Here is an 18,773-nt window from a genome sequence, read left to right on the forward strand (position 1 = left end):
TGAACTGCTGCTAAGTAAAGGCAGCAGAACCAGGAGAACATTGTACACAGTAACAGCCACAGCCTTCAATGACTGATTTTGTTAGACTTAGCCCTTCTCAGCAATGCAAGAATCTAAAACAATTCCAAAGCACTCATGATGGAAAATGTCGTTCACCTCCAGAGAAAGAATATGGAGTCTGCATGTAGAGTGAAGCAGATTATTTTCTTGTTTTGTTTTTCTTTTCTCATGGTTTCTCCCATTCCTTATAATTCTTCTATCCAAGATGACTAATGTGACAGTATGTTTAATAGGAATGTATATGTAGAGACTATATTGGATTGCAGGCCTTCTTGGGGAGGGAGAGGAAGAATATTTAAAACTTACGGAAGTAAATGTTGAAAACTAAAAATAAATAATAATTAAAAAAAAGAAATGATGAGTGGGATGGTTTCACAAATATCTGGGAATACCCTGATGCAAAGTGAAGTGAACAGAACCAGAAGAAAATTGTATACAGTAACAGTAATATTGTAATAATGATCAACCATGGAAAAACTTAGGTACCTCTGATCAAAACAAAAATCCAAGATAATTCCAAAGGACTCATTATGAAAAATGCCATCTACCTCTAGAGAGAGAACTGACAAACTAAGTTCAAATTGAAGTATAATTTTTATAATTTTTCATTTTCTTTATTTTTCTAGCTTTTTTTTGTAACATGGCTAATGTGGAAATATGTTTTGCATGATTATACACGTATAGTGAATATCCTTTCTTGCCTTCTCAATGAATGGGGAAGGGGCTCAAAGAAGAGAGAGAATTTGGAACTCACGGTTGTTTAGAAATGAATATTAAAAACAAATTCAAAACAAGGGAAAAAAAGCACGTGTGTCATTTCTTTAACCACGTACATATATCATTGACGTAGTTCAGGGGAGTTAGCACCCTAAACTTCAAAGAAAATATAGAGAAATCAGAAGATCAACACACACGGCTTCCTCTGCCTGAAAGATCTTGAAAAAAATGGAAAATTTGTGAAAGGAGAGATGATTTTCATTGGGGGGAGTAGGTATTGAGTGTAATTTCATAGAAGAGTCCCATTCCCATTCTCCACCCCCTCCCCATGGAAAGAGAAAGACCTCAAAAGGTGGAAATGAGTCACTACATTCCAGTCATGGGAGCGGGGATGATCTGTGTGAATACATGGAAGCAGAAAAATAGCAAAATGAGATAAGGGAAGAGCTAATAGTCCAATTTGGCTGAAACAGTATTTTAAGAGGAATAATGATAAAAATAGGTAGAGACCATATTGTGGAGAGCCTTAAATCCCAGGCTAAGGCATTTGTGATATCCCAGGTGAGTCACAAAAGATTTTTGAGCAGGATAATGACACGTCCAGGTATGAGAGATGTTTTGGCAGTTGTATGAAGCATGAATTGGAAAGGGGAGAGCTTGAATGCAGGGAGCCCAGTTAGGAGACTATTGTGACAGTCTAGGTAAGAAAAGAAAAAGTGTTATGAATTAGGGTGATGACTGTATGAATGGAGAGGATGGTATATTTGTAAAAGATTCTTGAGAGGTAGAATGGAAAGAACTTGAAGGGAAGGAAGGGGGAAGGAAGAGAAAACAGTCTGAAGTGATTAGGTTAATGTTGATGACATTAACAGTTATAGGGTAGGAGAGGTACAGGTTTGGGGAATGGGTGATGAATTTAGTTTTAGACATGTTGAGTTGAGAAGCCTGTCATACACGTAGGTAGAGATGTCCACCAGGCAGATGGAAATGCAATGCAGTAACTCAAGAAAGAGATTTGGTTGGAAATAGGGACTTGAGAATAACAGTAATGATTGAACTCATGAGAGCAATAGAAATTTCCAAGGGAGTAATTTTAAAGAGAAGGAAAGGCAAGGGCATAGTCATGGGACATGATTAACTCAGTGAGAGACTGAGAAAGAACAGTCAGGTAGAGGGAGAACTGGGAAAGAACATGTGAGGAGTGAGATCATATGAATGAATGAATGAATGAAGCATTTTTAAGTGCTTACTTTGTGAAAAGCATTGTGCTAAGTGCTGAGGATACAAACAGAAAAGTAAGCCCTTTCCTGCACACAGAGAGCTTTAATGAGGGACATATGGAAGGTTTCATCTACAAGGCAAATGAAAAAGTTCCATGGTCCTTATGGTGAAGCAGCAGAGCAAGATGATAATGCCTTTTCATTAATGACATTTCCATTAATGAAATTACATCAGTTTTTAACATTGACATCATCTGAGAGTGTCAAGGACTCTAGTCGCAAGAATTTTCTTTTCTGGACCTCCAATAGCTGCTTGAAGATCTCTGGGAAGGGGGAACTTACTACCCTTACTATCCTCTCAACTTGAAGAGCCTGGTGAAATAACTCCTTCTAAATGCAGTTGATCCTATTTTATTAAATTTCTCTATTTTTGATTCCCCAAAGAAGACAGAATTCAATATCATTGTACTAACTTGTTCATAGAACAAGTTATTGTTCTATGAGTAATTTTGATGCAAAGTGATAGAGATAGGAAAGGGACTTTCAGCTGGGGTCTGAGCATCCTCAAATGGTATAGTGCTCCTAGATTTTTTCAGTGTTGTGTGATTATTGCCTTGTCCCAAGTGAAAAAAGAAATAATATTATGGTAGTTCGGGTACAAAAAGTTTTAATGTGTGATCATGTACTAATTGATTTTGATACCTGGCAAGGTCCTATTAGGGACAATCTGGTGTAATGGAGAGAACCCTGGGATTGGAAGTAGAAGACTAGGTTGGAATTCCAGGTCTTCCAGGTAGCCCCAGGCATTTAACTTTTCTGAGCCTTGGCATCCTCTGCTGTGAAATTGAAATAATGGTTGTCCTAGCCCCTGCACCAGATTATTGCAAAGACAGTATGAGAAAATGTATGTAAGGAACTTTGTAACTGGAAGTATTATGCAAATATCAGCCATGATAATAACAGCAGTAGCTACCAGTAAAGCTGTAAAATGAAAGACTGTAATTTTAGTCTGATTGAGCTAGAGAAATGCTTGCTACAGTGGTTTCTAACACGCAGGACTTTCCTCCCAACTTTTTCCTCTCTCTTTTTCTATTTATCAAAGATAATTTTAAAAACCTGAAATGTGATATGCTCATTTTTGTGAATTATCACTTTTAGGAAAGATCTTAGGCACTTTGCTTTCTGGAAATTGCAACTTACTCTGTACTTCTTGGGGAAGCTAGGTGGCTCAGTGGATAGAACTCTTGGAGTCCAAAAGACTTGAGTTTTAAATCCAGCCTTAGACATTCACTAGCTTGGTGACCCGGGACACTTAACTTTTATTTGCCTCAATTTCCTTATTCTTAAAATGGGGATAATAGTGGCACCTGCCTCCCAGGGTTGTTATATAAGGATCAAATGAGATAGTAATTGTAAAGAACGGTGCCTGGCACATAGTAAGCACTATACACATGTTAGTATTATTATTGTTACTTAAATTATGATAAATACTCTTTTATCTGGCATGGTTGGAGAAAGGCTTATTGGTTAAGAAAATATTTTGCTTAGTGGAAGATTGTTGCACATACTATATGGGGGTAGCAATAAAATAATTAGATTTAGTTTTAAAATCTCAAAACTTATCCATATATATGTATATCATCCTCTTCAAAGAAGACAGGGGCTGGAAGACTCTGTTTTTTTTTTTCCTGTGATGTCATCATTGCTTGAAAAATTTCAGAACCCCTTTTATAAAATTAATTTCAGGGTCCATGGCATAGTCTTGTGAACATCCCCAGTGGTGGTAAACTCACTGTCCCTTTATGATGAATTTGATTTTTAGAAGCAGCTTAAAACCATTCCAAGCCAAGGATTGTGAGGGGTTGGGAACCTGTGACTTCGAGGCCACAGGTTCCTCACCCCTGGTTGAAGCTATTTTTGCTTTAAAGGAGATGAGAAAGGGAGAGAGAACAAAATGAAGTGAGATAATAAAATGAAACTGATTTTCTTTAATGGCTGATAAGCTGGCTCAGCAGGTAATTCTGGAAGAGCAACTTCAAAGATGCTGCCTTTGTCTCCTCAGAGTAATTACTTTGAAGAACAAAATCCATTTGCGTGGATACTGTCCGTAAAATATACTTAAGTGTAAGGGGCCATCTCCAGTGTTCCTGATCTGTATCTTGCTGCTGGACCCAGATGGTTCTGGAAGAGAAAGTGAGGCTTTGCACAGCCCTCCCTCACTTAAATCCCATCTACTTGCAAGTCAGGGCACCACCCTCCTGAAATCATGGTGCTCTTAAAGCTTGAAGGATGAACAACAACCTAACTGTGAATATTTCAAGTACAACTTAATTTTTCTCAGGTAATTGAGTAGGCCCTCCAGGATCATAGAGTACTTTAGTGAATTGAATTGCTGTGACTCTCAGTTGTCATGGAGCTGGAGAAGATTCCAGTTGGTAATCATCTGAGGTTTACAGTTGATAGAATGATGAATCATACCGTCAACACAATACACTACACGTAGTAGGCACTTTAATGTTTTTTGAATGAATGAATGAATGCATACATGAATGGAATTTTCAGAAGGAAGCAAGAGTTGCAGCAGTCTTTTTCTATGGAAATTTCATTTTGTTTAATCTCTTCTAATGCAATGACTTGGCTCGATATTATCTTGTTCTCCAGCTAATCAAACCGACTCATTTGCCCAACTATATGAATGGACCTTGCTTTGTAGAGGCAGGTTGGTGTAGTGAAGAGAGAACTAGAATTAGAAATGAGAAACTTGGGCTTGGGTCCTTCAACAGTCACTCCTGTCTGTGTGACCTTTGTCACCTAACCTTTCTCAGCATCCTTTTCCTCCTATATGAAGTGAGTAATAACTTCACAGGGCTATTGTGAGATCTAAAGGAGACAGTTTAAGGCGTCTCAGTATTGTAGTGGATGGACTGCCCACCTTGGGGTCAGGAAGATCTGACTGAATCATGCTTGCAGTACTAACTAGTTCTGTGACTCTAGGCAAATAAATCACTTAACCTCTCTTAGTTTTCTCATTTGTCAAATGGAGTTAATCATAGCACCTACTTCAGGGGCTTGTTGGGAGGATCAAATGAGATTATAATTATTTAAATTGTTTACTGAACCCTAAAATGTAATAAATGTAACTGTTAATAGCATTATTTCTTCATGAGAAGTGAATGTAGGTTGGGGGAATCCAAAGTAATTTTCTCATGCTTTTTAAAATTTCATACTTAAAGTATGAAGTTACTTTGTAGGCACTGGAAATTCATGTTGGGAAGGAAATTCAAGTGGCTTTTTGTGTGCATTACTTATTTAACATTTTTTCTGTTGCAGTATGAGATTTATTGGGAATAAAAATACTTTGAGACATTGTCCACTGAGTGCTGAAAGCAATAGTCATGTTTAAGTGAAGACCCCAGAAAGGGAGAGCCATGTGGACTTAACTGGAGACACCTAAAGGAATAGGAAGTAGGGATAATTAAGGAAGTGTACTAGGACAACCCACTGACTTTTTTATGCTAGGGGTAGGATAATATGTATAAACTTAGGTAGCTTATCAGTCTGTTTTCAGTGGGGCTAGAACTGGCACCTCCAAACTAAAGGTAGTTCATCTATACCATTCTCTCCCTCCTACATGGTAGCACAGTGCCTGGCACATAATAGGTGCCATATAACAGTGATTATAATGACCTGAGAGCAGAGATGGAGAGGCTGGGGACCAGACACACCACCTTCAGGTTGGAGCTAAGCAGCAGGAAAAGAGTATGTTTGAGCAGAGCTGTAAAGCTCCTTCGTACCTAGATGGAGGTCTTTCTCTCAGCTTTCCCCCCAGACAACAGCATCCTGTGAACATGACCATTACTGGGCATGAAGCTGGGTGAAGCTGCCTAGACAGAGTCAGCACCACAGATGTCACATGAAACCAATCATGCAGTCAGAATGTTATTGGCAACATAGTATATTTCAGATGTTCCTCTCAGTTCAATTCCACAATTACTTATCAAACGTCTCTTACGTATAAGGCACTGTGCTTGGCATTGGGAAGTTAAAAACAAATCTGAAACAGTCCTCTGCCCTTAGGGAGTTTTTATTCTACTGGAGTCATATAACATGTACATAGTTAAGGAAATACATAGGAAAGAAAAAGCACCATCACTGACTTGAGATCTTAGAGGAAGAAATATTCATTTGGTTCCAAAATAATGTGAGCCTGGCATTCTATAGCTCTTAGGAATCTGAATTTAATCATCTTGCCTCTGATTCAAGTTCTGTCTGGGAATCACACGTTCATACATTTAAACATTACATAATGGAAATACTCGAATTTGACCTGTAGAAATATTTACATAAAATACACAGGTCTATAAATTTAAAAAAAATTATTAAATTTAATTTTGGTTGGCCTTTACAAAATGAATTATTTTAGATCAAATGAGATAATATGTGTACAAGTGCTATACAAACCTTACAGTGCTGTATAAATGTTGTTTTGCCTCCTTCTTTCTCCTCCTCCTCTTTCTTCTTCTTCTACTATTATTGTAATTAATATTGCTATTATAGATTACCCGAGCTTTTGTAACTCTGAACATAAAAAGGTTCAAATTCATATTTTTAAAAAGGACATTTGCAATTTTGGATTTTATAGTAAAAAGGTGTAATAATTAAAATGATCAGATAGTTTGGTTTGCATTATCTTCATTTTTTCAGTTGAATAACAGTCTTTTCAAAATACTACTTTCATCATTTCCTTACTTTGCCCAGACATTTTCAAAAGTTTCCTGTTGTTTTTAGGATAATGCACAAATTGGTCATCAGGCACTCAGGTGCTTCAAAATCTGTTCTCAGCTGAACCATTTGGCTTCTCCTTTTTAAATATGTAATTTGCTCATTCCTTTGACAAGGGCTTATCAAACTTAGGTGGAGTTAGTATGATATTGTGGGTAGAGTGCTAGACTTATAGTCAGAAAGACTTTAGTATTAATTCCACCACTGGGCACTAACTGGGCAAGTCACTTAATGTCTTTGGGTCTCAGTTTCCCTATCTGTAAAATGGAGATAACAATAACAATACCTACCTCATTAGTCTTGTCATGAAAATCACGTGAGATAATATATGTAAATGCTTTGCCAGATTTAAAGCGCTGTAGGAATGGTAGTTCTCACCATCATTGTTTTTTGTTTTTTTCTAAAGCAAAGCATGGTATCATGTGCAGAGAGGCTAGTGAGGTGACTTACCTGACTGAAGTAGGTTTGACTTGGAGAACAGTGGGAGAGAAGACCAATATCCAGGGAAATATGACATCACGCTTCAGACAAAAGAGTAAATTAGGAGTTAGAGAACATCTTTGCTACTTTATTGTGTGATCATAGGCAAGTCACTTTACTTTTTCTTCTCAGGAAAATGAGTGTTTGTTGGACAAAATTATCCCTGGGATCCAATCATCTTATGAAATTTTGTCCTATAGCCAAACAAAAGGTTTCCTGCCTGAGTCACAGGTTTTCTAAATGTTTTTATTTGCTAATATTGCCTTACCCCCATTAGAATGAGGGCAGAGACTTTATTTCTTTTGTCACGTATTTATATCTACAGCCCTTGGGGGATGTTGGGAGTAGGTGCGTGAGGTTAGTAAAGGGAACTAGCATGTATTAAGTGCCAGCTATGTACAGGGACTATTGCTAAATGCTTTACAAATATTATCTCATTCCATCTTCACTGCAACCCTATGAAGTAGATGCCCTTATAAGTCCCATTTTACAATTGGGGAAACTGAGGCAGATAGAGGTTAAGTGACTTGCCCAGGGCCATACTGTTAATAAGCATCTGAGACTGAGTTTAAACTTGGGTCTTCTTGACTCCAGGCCTAGCTCTGTATGCACTGTGCCATTTATCTACCTGGGCACAGTACCTGACCTGTGGGAAGCACTTAAGAGCTGATGGTGGCCTTGTCTTACATTAAACCCTAGAATAGCAATAAAGCTCTCTCAGTGTAATCAACGACAACATGAAAGAAAACGGACCTAATTTTCCACAGTGGAAAATTAAGCAGATGCAAAATGCGCATTGCCCAAACCATTCCATGCACGTGGATCTATGCAGTTCAATGAATTAGTTTGTTAATGTGCATGCTTTGTACACGTCCTACAGATGGGTGGTGAGCAGGGCTGAGAAGTGAACAGAAAGAGGAGAACAGGCTTGATTGCATTTAGGAAAAGTACTTCTGAGGATCCCAGAGTGCTTGCTTCTGAAGAAGTTCATCTTTTTACATTAGTTTTGTTGCTGTGACATTACATTGACAGTGACTCATGAAAAGACATGATCCTGGAAGAATTATAAGCACAGATAGCCCAAAGTGCAGTAAAAAGGCACAGGATATTTGGAACTCTGCTTCTGCGTGTTACCAGTAGCGATTTGTACTAGAAAAATGCACTGAAGATACATTTGAAGCAGGAAATGAGTTGGGTGAGTCATGTAGGGAAGAAGCAAAGACAGGATAGAAATGGACAGCTTGAGGTGGTACCTTGGCATTAAAAAACCAAGTGAACTCTCTCCAGACTGTTAGCTAGGTCTTCAGTGGGGAACCTGTGGGAAGATATCAACAGAAAATCTGCAGTGTGCAGTGACAAATAGATGTTGTGTTTTGAATAGGGTTAAGAATACCTAAATATGTGTAATTGTGTGTTAGGTCTAAAAGTAATTCAAAGTTAAATAAGATATACTTTCCACCTCCACAAACCTTCCAATTTAGCAGTTGTAATATGACACATTTTCCCCCCTAATAATTTAATGGTCTCATGAGCTCTTGTGAGTACTTCTTGCATGGGTGGAAATTATAACACATCCATGCCTTTTCATCCTGTGTGATGTCCATCTATGCCTACTGAGGAATCCTTCATAGAGAACCTAGTTCTGTTGACTCTAGTCTACTGCTCTGTCTGGCGTGATCCTATGTTCCTAGGCTGATTACTTATTATTCCTCTTTACATATCTTGTCTCCAATCAAACTGGCCTTCTTGTTGCTCCTTGCACACAGTGTTCCATCTCCTACCTGTGTTCCTATGCACAGGTGAGTTTCCTTTGCCTGGAATTTACTCCCTATTCAACTCTGCTTCTTGAAAACTCAGCTTCCCTCATCTAAGAGCCTCATCCTTCAGGAGGCTTTTCCTGATGATTCTCCCAGTTTTTAGTGCTTCCCCCCCATTCCAGAACAATTTGTGTTTATTTTGTATATATCATGTGTTTACTTATCCAAGAAAGAACAGAATCTCTCTAGGAGAATGTAAGCTTTTAAAGGGCAAGGATTGTCTGATTTTTGTATTCATATGCTAATCTGTATCCCAAATAGCACAGAGTCTGCCGCGTAGTAAGTAACTAATAGATGCTCGTTAACCAATTCATTTAACCAGTGAATAGGGGCCTTCTTCTAGTCCTTTGAATAGTCTGGGCTGCCACATTGCTCATTTGTTATCTGTACTCTTCCCTCCTTGACCAGCCCACTTATGTTTCTGGTCATACACAGCTTTGCTGATTGCTCTCACGTGGTTATTTGTGTAGAAGTCTTTGTAGATAAATAAGTTGCCCTTTGAGTTACCTATTATTTTGATTCTTCTGAGACTATGCTCATTAATATTAAGGAGATGGGGTTTTGTGCAGAAGAGAATCTAATAAAAAGTGAAAGAGAACTTTCAAGAATAATTAGTATACAAGGAAAATGCCTGGAAATTTTAGTGTTGAAGCTATAGAGATGGAGAGACCAATTTTGAAAAATGAGAGTTGAGAAGTTCTGCGGTGAAAATTTTCATGATGATTAAAAGGACAAAGAAATCTCAAAATTTTTATAATTGTAGCACTGATTATTTTGCCAAGAGTAGGTAACTGATGGTAACGAAATGACAGAATTCTGTCCCCTTTGTTGCTTGTGCTTTTCTTATCTTCAGTGACAATTAAGTTTAGGGAAGGGCAAATTCATTATCTGAGGTACTCTGTTAACTGGATTCAAGGTGCCTTTCCATCTTTATTTCACCTTAGTTCTCTTAATGAACTTTGTTCCAGCTGTCCCCCATTCATGCTGCCCCTATACCCAGAATGGAGTCCTCATCTTCACCAGTTGAATCTTTCTCCTCCAGGCTCTAACTTACATGCCATTTCTCCTATGAAACTTTCCCTTATTTCTAAATCATGGAATTATATATTGAGATAGAAAGGAACTTCGAAATCGTTTAGTCCAACACCTTTATTTCACAGATGAAGAAATTGGTGACCATCAGATAAAGTAACTTGCCAAAGGCATCTAGCTAGTTAAGTAAATAGCAGGCTCAGAATTTGAGCCCAAGTCCTCTGACCCCAGATCTATTTTTTTCCTACTAAAAGTGCTGAAAAGGGGATAATGATCTGAACTTCAAAACTAGGGTAAGTCTAATCCTTAAGTCTTGTTCTAAAGTTCTGTATCTCTACCATTAATTAAGTCTGTGTTGCCTTCAGAAGGGTAGGGATTTGAAGAGTGTGTGTGTGTAGCATTTCATAGTTTCCAAAATATGGAAAGAGCTGAGAAGCTTAATTTTTATCATACAAATGAATGGTCTTAGGAAAGACTAAGAATTGTCAGTGAGAAACCTTAATTCTGTGCTGGACCTCCCAGAGCTTCCATTTTCTTCCTCTATAAAATACCCTGATCTCACAGGAATGCTGTGAAAATAAAATGTGATAGTGAATGTAAAATCACTTTGAAAAATTTTAAAAGCTGTGCATATGTGAAATGTATACCTCAGTAAGGAAGTATCATTGATGAGAAGCTGTGTGGAATAGTGGACAGAGATGATGACAAGAAAACTCTGGGTTCATATTCTACCTGTGACTATCTTGGTTGTGGACCCCTGAGTAAGTCCACTTAACTTCTCCCCATCCCAGGTAACTCTTGAAGATTTGAAGGTGCAGAAAAGGGACTTCTTTGCATTGGTAGATAAAATTTCCCACTATACTGATGAAATCACTGTTATGGTTTTTAAAAAAGTGCATCATTGAACTCCGTTAAGAATTATATAGAAAAGCTTTTATACTAGATGGTAACAGTACAGCCTTTCTGACATCAGCCATAGATAGCTTAGGTAATTAATTCATTTTCTAGTTTATTTTTTTAAAATGTTGATTGGGGGGTACCAGTTATTAATGTGTGTGTGTGTATTCTCCTCTCAAGACTGATGAATGTTAACTCATTTCTTGAGTGTATATATTAGATGTATTCAACAGGTACCATGTATTTACACAGAGGTTAATAAGAAAGTCACTGCCACCAAAGAACTCACATTCAATTAGAAGAAAAGATATATACTCAGGAACTCTAATAAAAGGCAAAATCTGTCCTGCTGTTTTGGGTAGGCCTAAACTATGCTTGACTTTGTTTGCCTTTAAATCCAAGCTAAAATCCCATCTTTTATTAGAATTCTTCACCAGCTCTTTAATTCTTGTGACTTCTCAATTATTTTTTATTCATCCTATCTATAACTTTGTGTATATTTGTTTGCATGTTGTCTTTTCCATTACATTGTAAGCTCCTTGAGGGCAGGGGCTGTTTTGTGTATCTGACCCTTAGCACAGTGCCTGGCACATAGTGGGCACTTTATAAATGTTTATGGATTGAGTCCTCACCATCCTTACTAACTGCTTTACTGCTATACACATCCTTAAGTTAAAAGTTAGCCAGAGTATAAACATGAATCAAGTAGGGCAGAGATAATTTTATTCCCAAACAGAGTATCAGAAAAGGGAATGCTAATCACCATAGAATTATAGTTTCATGATAATAGGATCCAGTGCTTTATTACTGGTACAGTCAATTGTAAACACAAGTCTTGTTGGGACATTTACAGTTTCTATGCAGTGGCTGCTAATTTCCTATATTACATTTCATCTTTACTGAAAAATGTGATCAACATCAAAAGATCTCTCTTTCCAGTTGTCTCTCTCTTTGTGGACAACTGCCTTTAAGATTGTTTACTTCTGTAGCTGTTGTCACTGCAACTGTTCTGGTAGCTACCACCCTGCTGCTTGGGTGCCTGGGAAAAAGAAAGATGCCAGCGGCCTTTTGAGATCTCAGAAGGCTCTGTACCAAAGGAAAGAAAACACAGATGGGAGCTGGCCTCTATCCAGGAACAGATTTGCTTAGGGAAAAAGTTTATGGTTTGTGGCCAGATGAGAAATCAGACAGAGTTGCCATTGCCCACCTGACTCTCCAGAAAACTTAGACATATGAAATACGTAATAAAATAGTGACCAGGAATCACTTCATGTTCCCTGTTTATTTCATATGTAGAAGCAGATTTAATCTTTCATGGCATAGCTATTTCCCTCTGAGCTAAAGCTAATGACCCTTTCAATGAGCATATGTAGTGTTGGTATACTGTGTGATACAGACTCAGGTTTGATTTCTAGTATTTGTATTTCCTGTTTCACCTCTATTCATTCCACAGTTTAAAACCTTGATACTTAACTTTTTAAAAAAATTTAATTTTTTTCCCATGAGCAAAAATTCACCTTTTCTCCTTACATTTCTTTCCCTTGGGTACCCGCAGCCCCTCTCCCCTGTCTCTCCCCACAGTGCCATTAAGGAAAAAAGAAAAACATAATTCCTGTTACAAATTTGTATAGTCAAGCAAAATAAATTTTGGATTGGATATATCTTTTTTTTAAAGGGTTCATTTTGTACTGAGTCTTTTTTAATTAGGAGGGGTTAGGTATGTTGCATTATTAGTGCTCTGGATTCATGATTGGTCATTATGCTGATCAAAGTTCCTAAGACTTTCCAAGTTGTTTGTCTTTACAATATTGTTATTTTATATGTGTGTGTGTGTGTTACACCACCCCACCATTTCTTAAGCAGTTGCCCAGTCTTATTAGTATCCCAGCACAGCACATGACTTTTGCATCTCTTCCATCTCTTCCCACAGCCATCACCATAGTTCAGGCTTTGATTACTTTTGTACCAATCTATGAGAGTAACCTGTAACTGTCCTCTTAACTTTCAGTCTCTCCACCCTCTGCAGTATGAGTTCCACAAGGCTGCCACTATAGTCTCCCTGAAGTACAGGACTGACCACATCACTCTTGTGCTAAAAAAGAATCATTAGTTGTTCTCTGCTGATTCAAGTATAAACTCCTTGAGTTGTCATTTAAAGTCTTTAACCAGGTACTCACTTAGGGTGAGGCCAAGGTCTCCCAGTGTATCCTGGGTCATCTCCAGTCATCCTGATGAATATCTGGTCATTGGATTCAGATGGCTCTAGAGGAGAAGTGAGGCTGGTGACCTACACAGCCCTCCCTCACTCAAAACAAAGTCAAGTGCAAGTCATGTCACCATTTCTCTGATGGCATGGTCTTCTTCGGCATCGAAGGATGAACACGATCCTGTGAGTAGAGGCAGCTGGCTGAATGGGGACCCAGCTAGCTGGGCAACTCACCACCTCCTCTCCTGTCTGCCTCCCCCTCCCCTTCCTTCTCCTCTCCAAAGAAAGGCAAATTTAGATGACCAGAATGTGCCCAGTTGACTTGGGTTTTACTGGCCCCTTTTCTCCCCTCCCTTCTTCTCCCCTCCCCTTCCCTTCCTTTGTATTTTCTTTGTATTTTCACTGTGTAGCACATGGTAAGTAATTAATAAATAATTGTTTAGTTGAATTGAAGTAGTGAATATACTAATATGATAATGAAGTATTTTTTAGAAATGTCAAACAGCTGATTTTATATTAAAACCATCAAACTGGTAAAAGCAGCAAGAGACCAGTTTTTTCCCCCAGCAGTGTTGACAATGAAAAGATATATACTGTTTATTTCCTTGTATGCAATCATTTAGAATTTTGCTTAAAAAAAAAGTGTTGCATAATGTTCACTCAGTTTAATATTTCATAATTCTACATTTAAGCTGTTTTAATATCTATCCCCTGAATAGTATTTTCAAAGTTGTTATTATTATTTTTCAAAATATTGAGAATTCTCTCTAAAAGGAATTTGTATGAGCTTAAACTGTTAGAAGAATAAAAAAAGGCTAATACTTACAATAGCCCCAAATAACCGGACTCATGCAGTCCTCTTGAAATCCTTTTAAAAAGGTAACTTCTCTCTTTGTTCTGCAAAAAGAATTTTTTTTTACCTTAGTAGAAGGATATTAAATAGAAATTGAATATTGTTATAGAATGTTAACTGAAATTAAACACTGTAGAAAAGAGAGTAATAATGAACTAAACAATCTTGAGAGGTTTTTTCCCCACCCTTATTTTTTTAATGTTTTATTGATGCCTTAAGTATCTACATCACAGTGATTTCAATTCTTTCCCTTCCAGTCTAAACTGTCTCTTGTGATAAACAAAACCAACTGATTAAAAATATCTTATGGGAGGTGGATCTGATAATGTATACAAAATTCTTTTTTAGTAGCTCCCCACCCCATCTCTATGCCAGGAGGGGAGTCAGATTTCTCATTACCTAGTCTCCAGCGCTTCATTTATTTTTCCATTACTCAGTTCAACTTCTTTTTAGTATTCATTTTAATTTTTAACAGAGAGGAAAAGCTTGAAGATCTTTCCAGTAATACGTACATGCAAAAATACAAGCATGTATATACATACACATATGTATATGTGAATATATATATATATATATGTATACACACACACATATTCCAAAGGTACTTTTGGTTCACATTTACACTACACCTGAAATTCATTTATGAAATTTTATGCTGTTTATGGTCTCAGAACATTTCTTATTTGAATGTGCAGAGAAAATATCTCAGGAGGGAAAATTTATACTCCCAAGTTCTTAAACAAATATTAGTGCTTTTTCTTTTTTTTTTTTCTTTTTTTTTGCATCAGTATCAGGGATATAACAAGGAATGATTTGTACTCATCAAGTATTCTCTAACTACCTGCTATATGACAATGCTATTCAAAACCTTGTGTGTGTATCTATCAGGGGAGAATAAGGTAAATCAAATAAGGCAAATCTAAATGAAAATTACATACTGAAACACAGAATCTCAAGAGTTGGAAGGGCTCTCAGAGGTCATCTAGTCCAAGTTGTACTTGAAGCATACTTGACCTTTTGGACAAGTGGTCATCCTGCTCCATCTTGAAGTCCTTCAGAGATGAGGACTTCATTATATTGAGGCAGCTTGTTCTACTTGGGGGCAGTTCTGATAGGACTTGTTTCCCTCTAGATTAAAGTGACATCTGCCTCTCTCTAGCTTCTACTTTTATCTAGTTTTGTGCTTTGGGGCCAGGTAGAATCATGTAATCAGAATCTGAGTTGGAAGGGAACTCAGAATGCAAAGCATAGGAAGATAGATTGCTCTTCCACATGACAAACTTGTAAAAATAACTATCGTTCCTCATTCTACTCCAGGCCCAATTCCTCAAGTATGCTCTTCTCTAGGTTAACTAGAGTTAACCCAGTTCTTTAAATTAATTATCATATAGGATGATCTCTAGTTTTTTCAACAATCTGGCCATCTTCCTCTGAATATACTCTAAAATCTGGCACCCAGATTTGATCTAATGAGAGCAGAGTGCAGGATGTTTGTTATCTTTTGTTTTGGACACCATTTTCCACCATTTTGAAGGCCAAAATGGAACTGGTTATTTTATTTGCTACATCTTATTGTTAACAAATATTGAATTTGCAGTCTATTAAGATCCGCATTTTCTTTTTACGTGAGATAACAAACTTAGAGCTGGAAAAAAGCCTTGGAGGTCATGTAGTGTAACAGACTCATCTTACAAATGAGGAACCCGAGGCCTACAGAAGTTAAGAACTTGCCCAAGATCACACAACGAGTAAATGACAGACTTGGGATTCAAATCCAGGTGCTGTGATTTTAAACACGTCATTTTTTTCCATGCACCATACTTGAAATTGGGGGCATCCAAGGACTCTCTTATCATGTCTGTTTTGTTCTCTTCCGAGTCTGAAGATCTTTCTGCTTGTTAGGAGGAAAAAGAAAACAAATGAAACAGGAGTAAGATTTCTCAGCTTACTAAATTTATTCCTGGTACCCCACAATGTAATCTTTGACCACAAGGCCCTGGATAGAGGTATACCTGTTATTGACTCACATAAATATAAATGCATGTAGAAAAGCAGGTAATACCAAAGTTTTATAACCTACTCTTGAAGGTTATAAGTGACCAACTGATAAATGTTTGTATAAATTCATCTCTTTAATCTTAAAATGGGCATGTTGTTGTTAGCCTCATTGCCACTACCCTCATTCCTTTTTCCATGTGACAGCCTTCAGATATTTGAGCACACAAAATGATGCCCCCTGTCAGTCTTCTCTTTCATAAATATTCCTAATTCCTTAAGTTGATTTTGGGGAGAGTATCCAATTTAGTCCCTCTCATCTTTGTTACTTTACTTCAGATGCTTTTCAGTTTGTCAGCACCTCTTCTCAAATGTGGCACCTAGAACGCTGATATAGTTTGACCTAGGCTGAGTACCAGTCCAGCAAGGAGAGATGGGGGTGGGAGGAGGGACTGAAACTGAAAGGATCACTAGTGAGTCAAGACCTTTAGCTAGTGTGTGTAATAGATATGGGAAAAAAGATTAGCTTATCAGCAGGACAAAACCTTCCATTTTCACCTTCTTCATTTCTAGCAATTTTGACCTGTGGCCTACTGTTCATAATGCAGTGACCAACCATTGTTGCACAGGACTGATCATTAACTAAACTTCTCTCCTCTTGACAGGGTAGTGATAGATTCAAGATGTAGAATCAGACTTTCATTTTCGACCATGGACAGTGGAGGAATTTATGTGTACTTACTATATGGATTTTATTTTTGCTTTTCTTTTAAATTGAGGCTTGTGTTGGAGGAAGAGAAAAAGACTACTTGTTAATTGAAAAATTAAAATGATACAAAAATGTTTTACAGAATGTTAATACATTGGTGAATGCCTTCCTAATAAAAAGAGGAGGATCACTTGTTATTAAAGTTATTAAACAGAGCTTTAAGGGTCTCTTAAAAAAAGTTAATCATTAAGATTTAAGCTTAGTCTAAGGATAGGGCTTACTAATGATTCATTTGTAAGAATTAATCATTAGAAATTATTTCTAGATTGACTCATTCTTAAGTTGTTCTTAATGACCTGCATTTTAATTCTCAATCCATTCACTAAGTGTTGAAGTAGGTGAACTCTACTTATTAATTTTATAGAGAGCCAAAATCCTGAGTGAGTCTCTAATTATGAAATAAGTATAAGGGAAAATTGAATTTTCTCAGGAGATAAGCATATAAAGATATAAGCATAGTTGAAATGTCAAAGAAAAAAACCCTAAGAAGTCATTTAATATTATCCTTTGACAGTTGATTAGCCTTTAGAACTCATTCACTCTGACATATTTCATTTTCTGACTCCTACAAAAACACAAATTTCAAAAAGATTTTTTTTCTGGACCCCCATTTACTGGCATTAAAATGCTTGCAATTTTTCTAGAAGGATAATTATTCTTTGTATGATTAAAACTCAGACACGTAGTGGTTGGTAGCATGCTTGTCAGGGTAGAAAGCTAGGTAGCATATAGATCCTCTTCATTTTTATAATATTGATTCTGACAAGAATATTAACAGTGACATGTTTCTAATCGGATCCCTAAGGTAATTACCTTATGATATTGCTAGAGTTTTTCTGATACTATCATGAATGCTCATTTTAAAAGAACAAATAAATGACATTAATTTACTTTCATTAATGAAATTCAAATTTGAAAAACAATGCTAAATTATATTAGACATGCTGCTTTCCCACCAGAGGAAAAAGAAGGGACTTAAATTTTAATGAGAATAAATTGTGGTATATAAACATCGTGGGATATATCTATGTTGTAAGAAACAACAAACATGAATACAGAGAAATTTGGAAAGACTCATGTATACTTATTCAAAATGAAATAAGCAGAGCCAAGTAGACAATATACACAGTGATTACAAAAAATGTAAATTCAAAAACAATTACAAAACAGTCATAAATGAATGTTGTGAAATTATAAAGAACAAACTTGGAAAAGAAGTGAAGTTGTTAAGTGCTTACTATGTTCCAGGCACTGTGCTAAGTACTAGTGATACAAATGGCAGCAAAAAGATAGAGTGTGATTATCTTCAGGGAGCATATATATGTTCTAATCGGGGAAGACAAAACCGCAACGCGCCCCCCCCCCCCCCCCCCCCCCAGGCTAAGGCGTTTGTGTAGCTCAGTGAAACTGGGAGGCATGCCCCACAGAGTTATCCAAAACAAACAGGTCATAGTGGAAAAGGAAATGGCAAACCACTTTAGTATCTTTGCCAAGAAAACCCCTTAGACCATATTAAAATGGTAAAAGATACCACATAAAAAGATGAGCCCCTCAGGGCAGAAGGTGTCCAACACATAACTAGGGAAGAGTGGAGGACAACTGCAAGTGTCTCCAGAAAGAATGAAGCTGATGGGTCAGTGGAAAGGAAGCTCAGCTGCAGATGTGTCTGGTGAGAGAAGGAAAGTCCCATGCTGTAAAGATCAAGATTTGATTGGAACCTAGAATATAAGACCTGTGAACCAAGGTAAGGTAGATATGGTCAGACGGGAGATGGAAAGTTTCAGCATTAACACCTTTGGATTAGTGAACTTGAATAGATGGGAATGGGTGAATTTCATTCAGGTGATCATAATATATACTACTTTGGACAAGAATCCCTTAGAAGAAATGGAGTGGCTCTCATAGTCAATAAAAGAGTGAGAAAAGCAGTACGGGCATATAACCT

The 18,773-nt window shown here is 37.2% G+C and overlaps 1 protein-coding gene across 11 annotated transcripts in view; it reads left to right on the forward strand.

Moving 5' to 3' along the window:
- Positions 1-18,773, forward strand: part of KLHL32 (kelch like family member 32) — a 296,021-nt gene that overhangs the window by 41,236 nt on the left and 236,012 nt on the right. Inside the window, exon 1 of one of the 11 annotated variants that reach the window (XR_011974432.1) lies at positions 13,127-13,394. The exons of 4 other annotated variants lie outside the window; for them this stretch is intronic. Coding sequence is in view for 6 of the 7 variants with exons in the window: in XM_072642895.1 (XP_072498996.1) it covers positions 13,381-13,394 (14 nt within the window). In the remaining variant the exon portion in view is untranslated. Of the gene's footprint in view, positions 1-13,126; positions 13,395-18,773 lie in introns of those variants that run through there. 6 more of the 11 variants (XM_072642895.1, XM_072642888.1, XM_072642894.1 and 3 more) reach the window with 6 other exon arrangements.

This window comes from Notamacropus eugenii, chromosome 2, assembly GCF_028372415.1.
Source record: "Notamacropus eugenii isolate mMacEug1 chromosome 2, mMacEug1.pri_v2, whole genome shotgun sequence".
Taxonomy (NCBI): Eukaryota; Metazoa; Chordata; class Mammalia; order Diprotodontia; family Macropodidae; genus Notamacropus; species Notamacropus eugenii.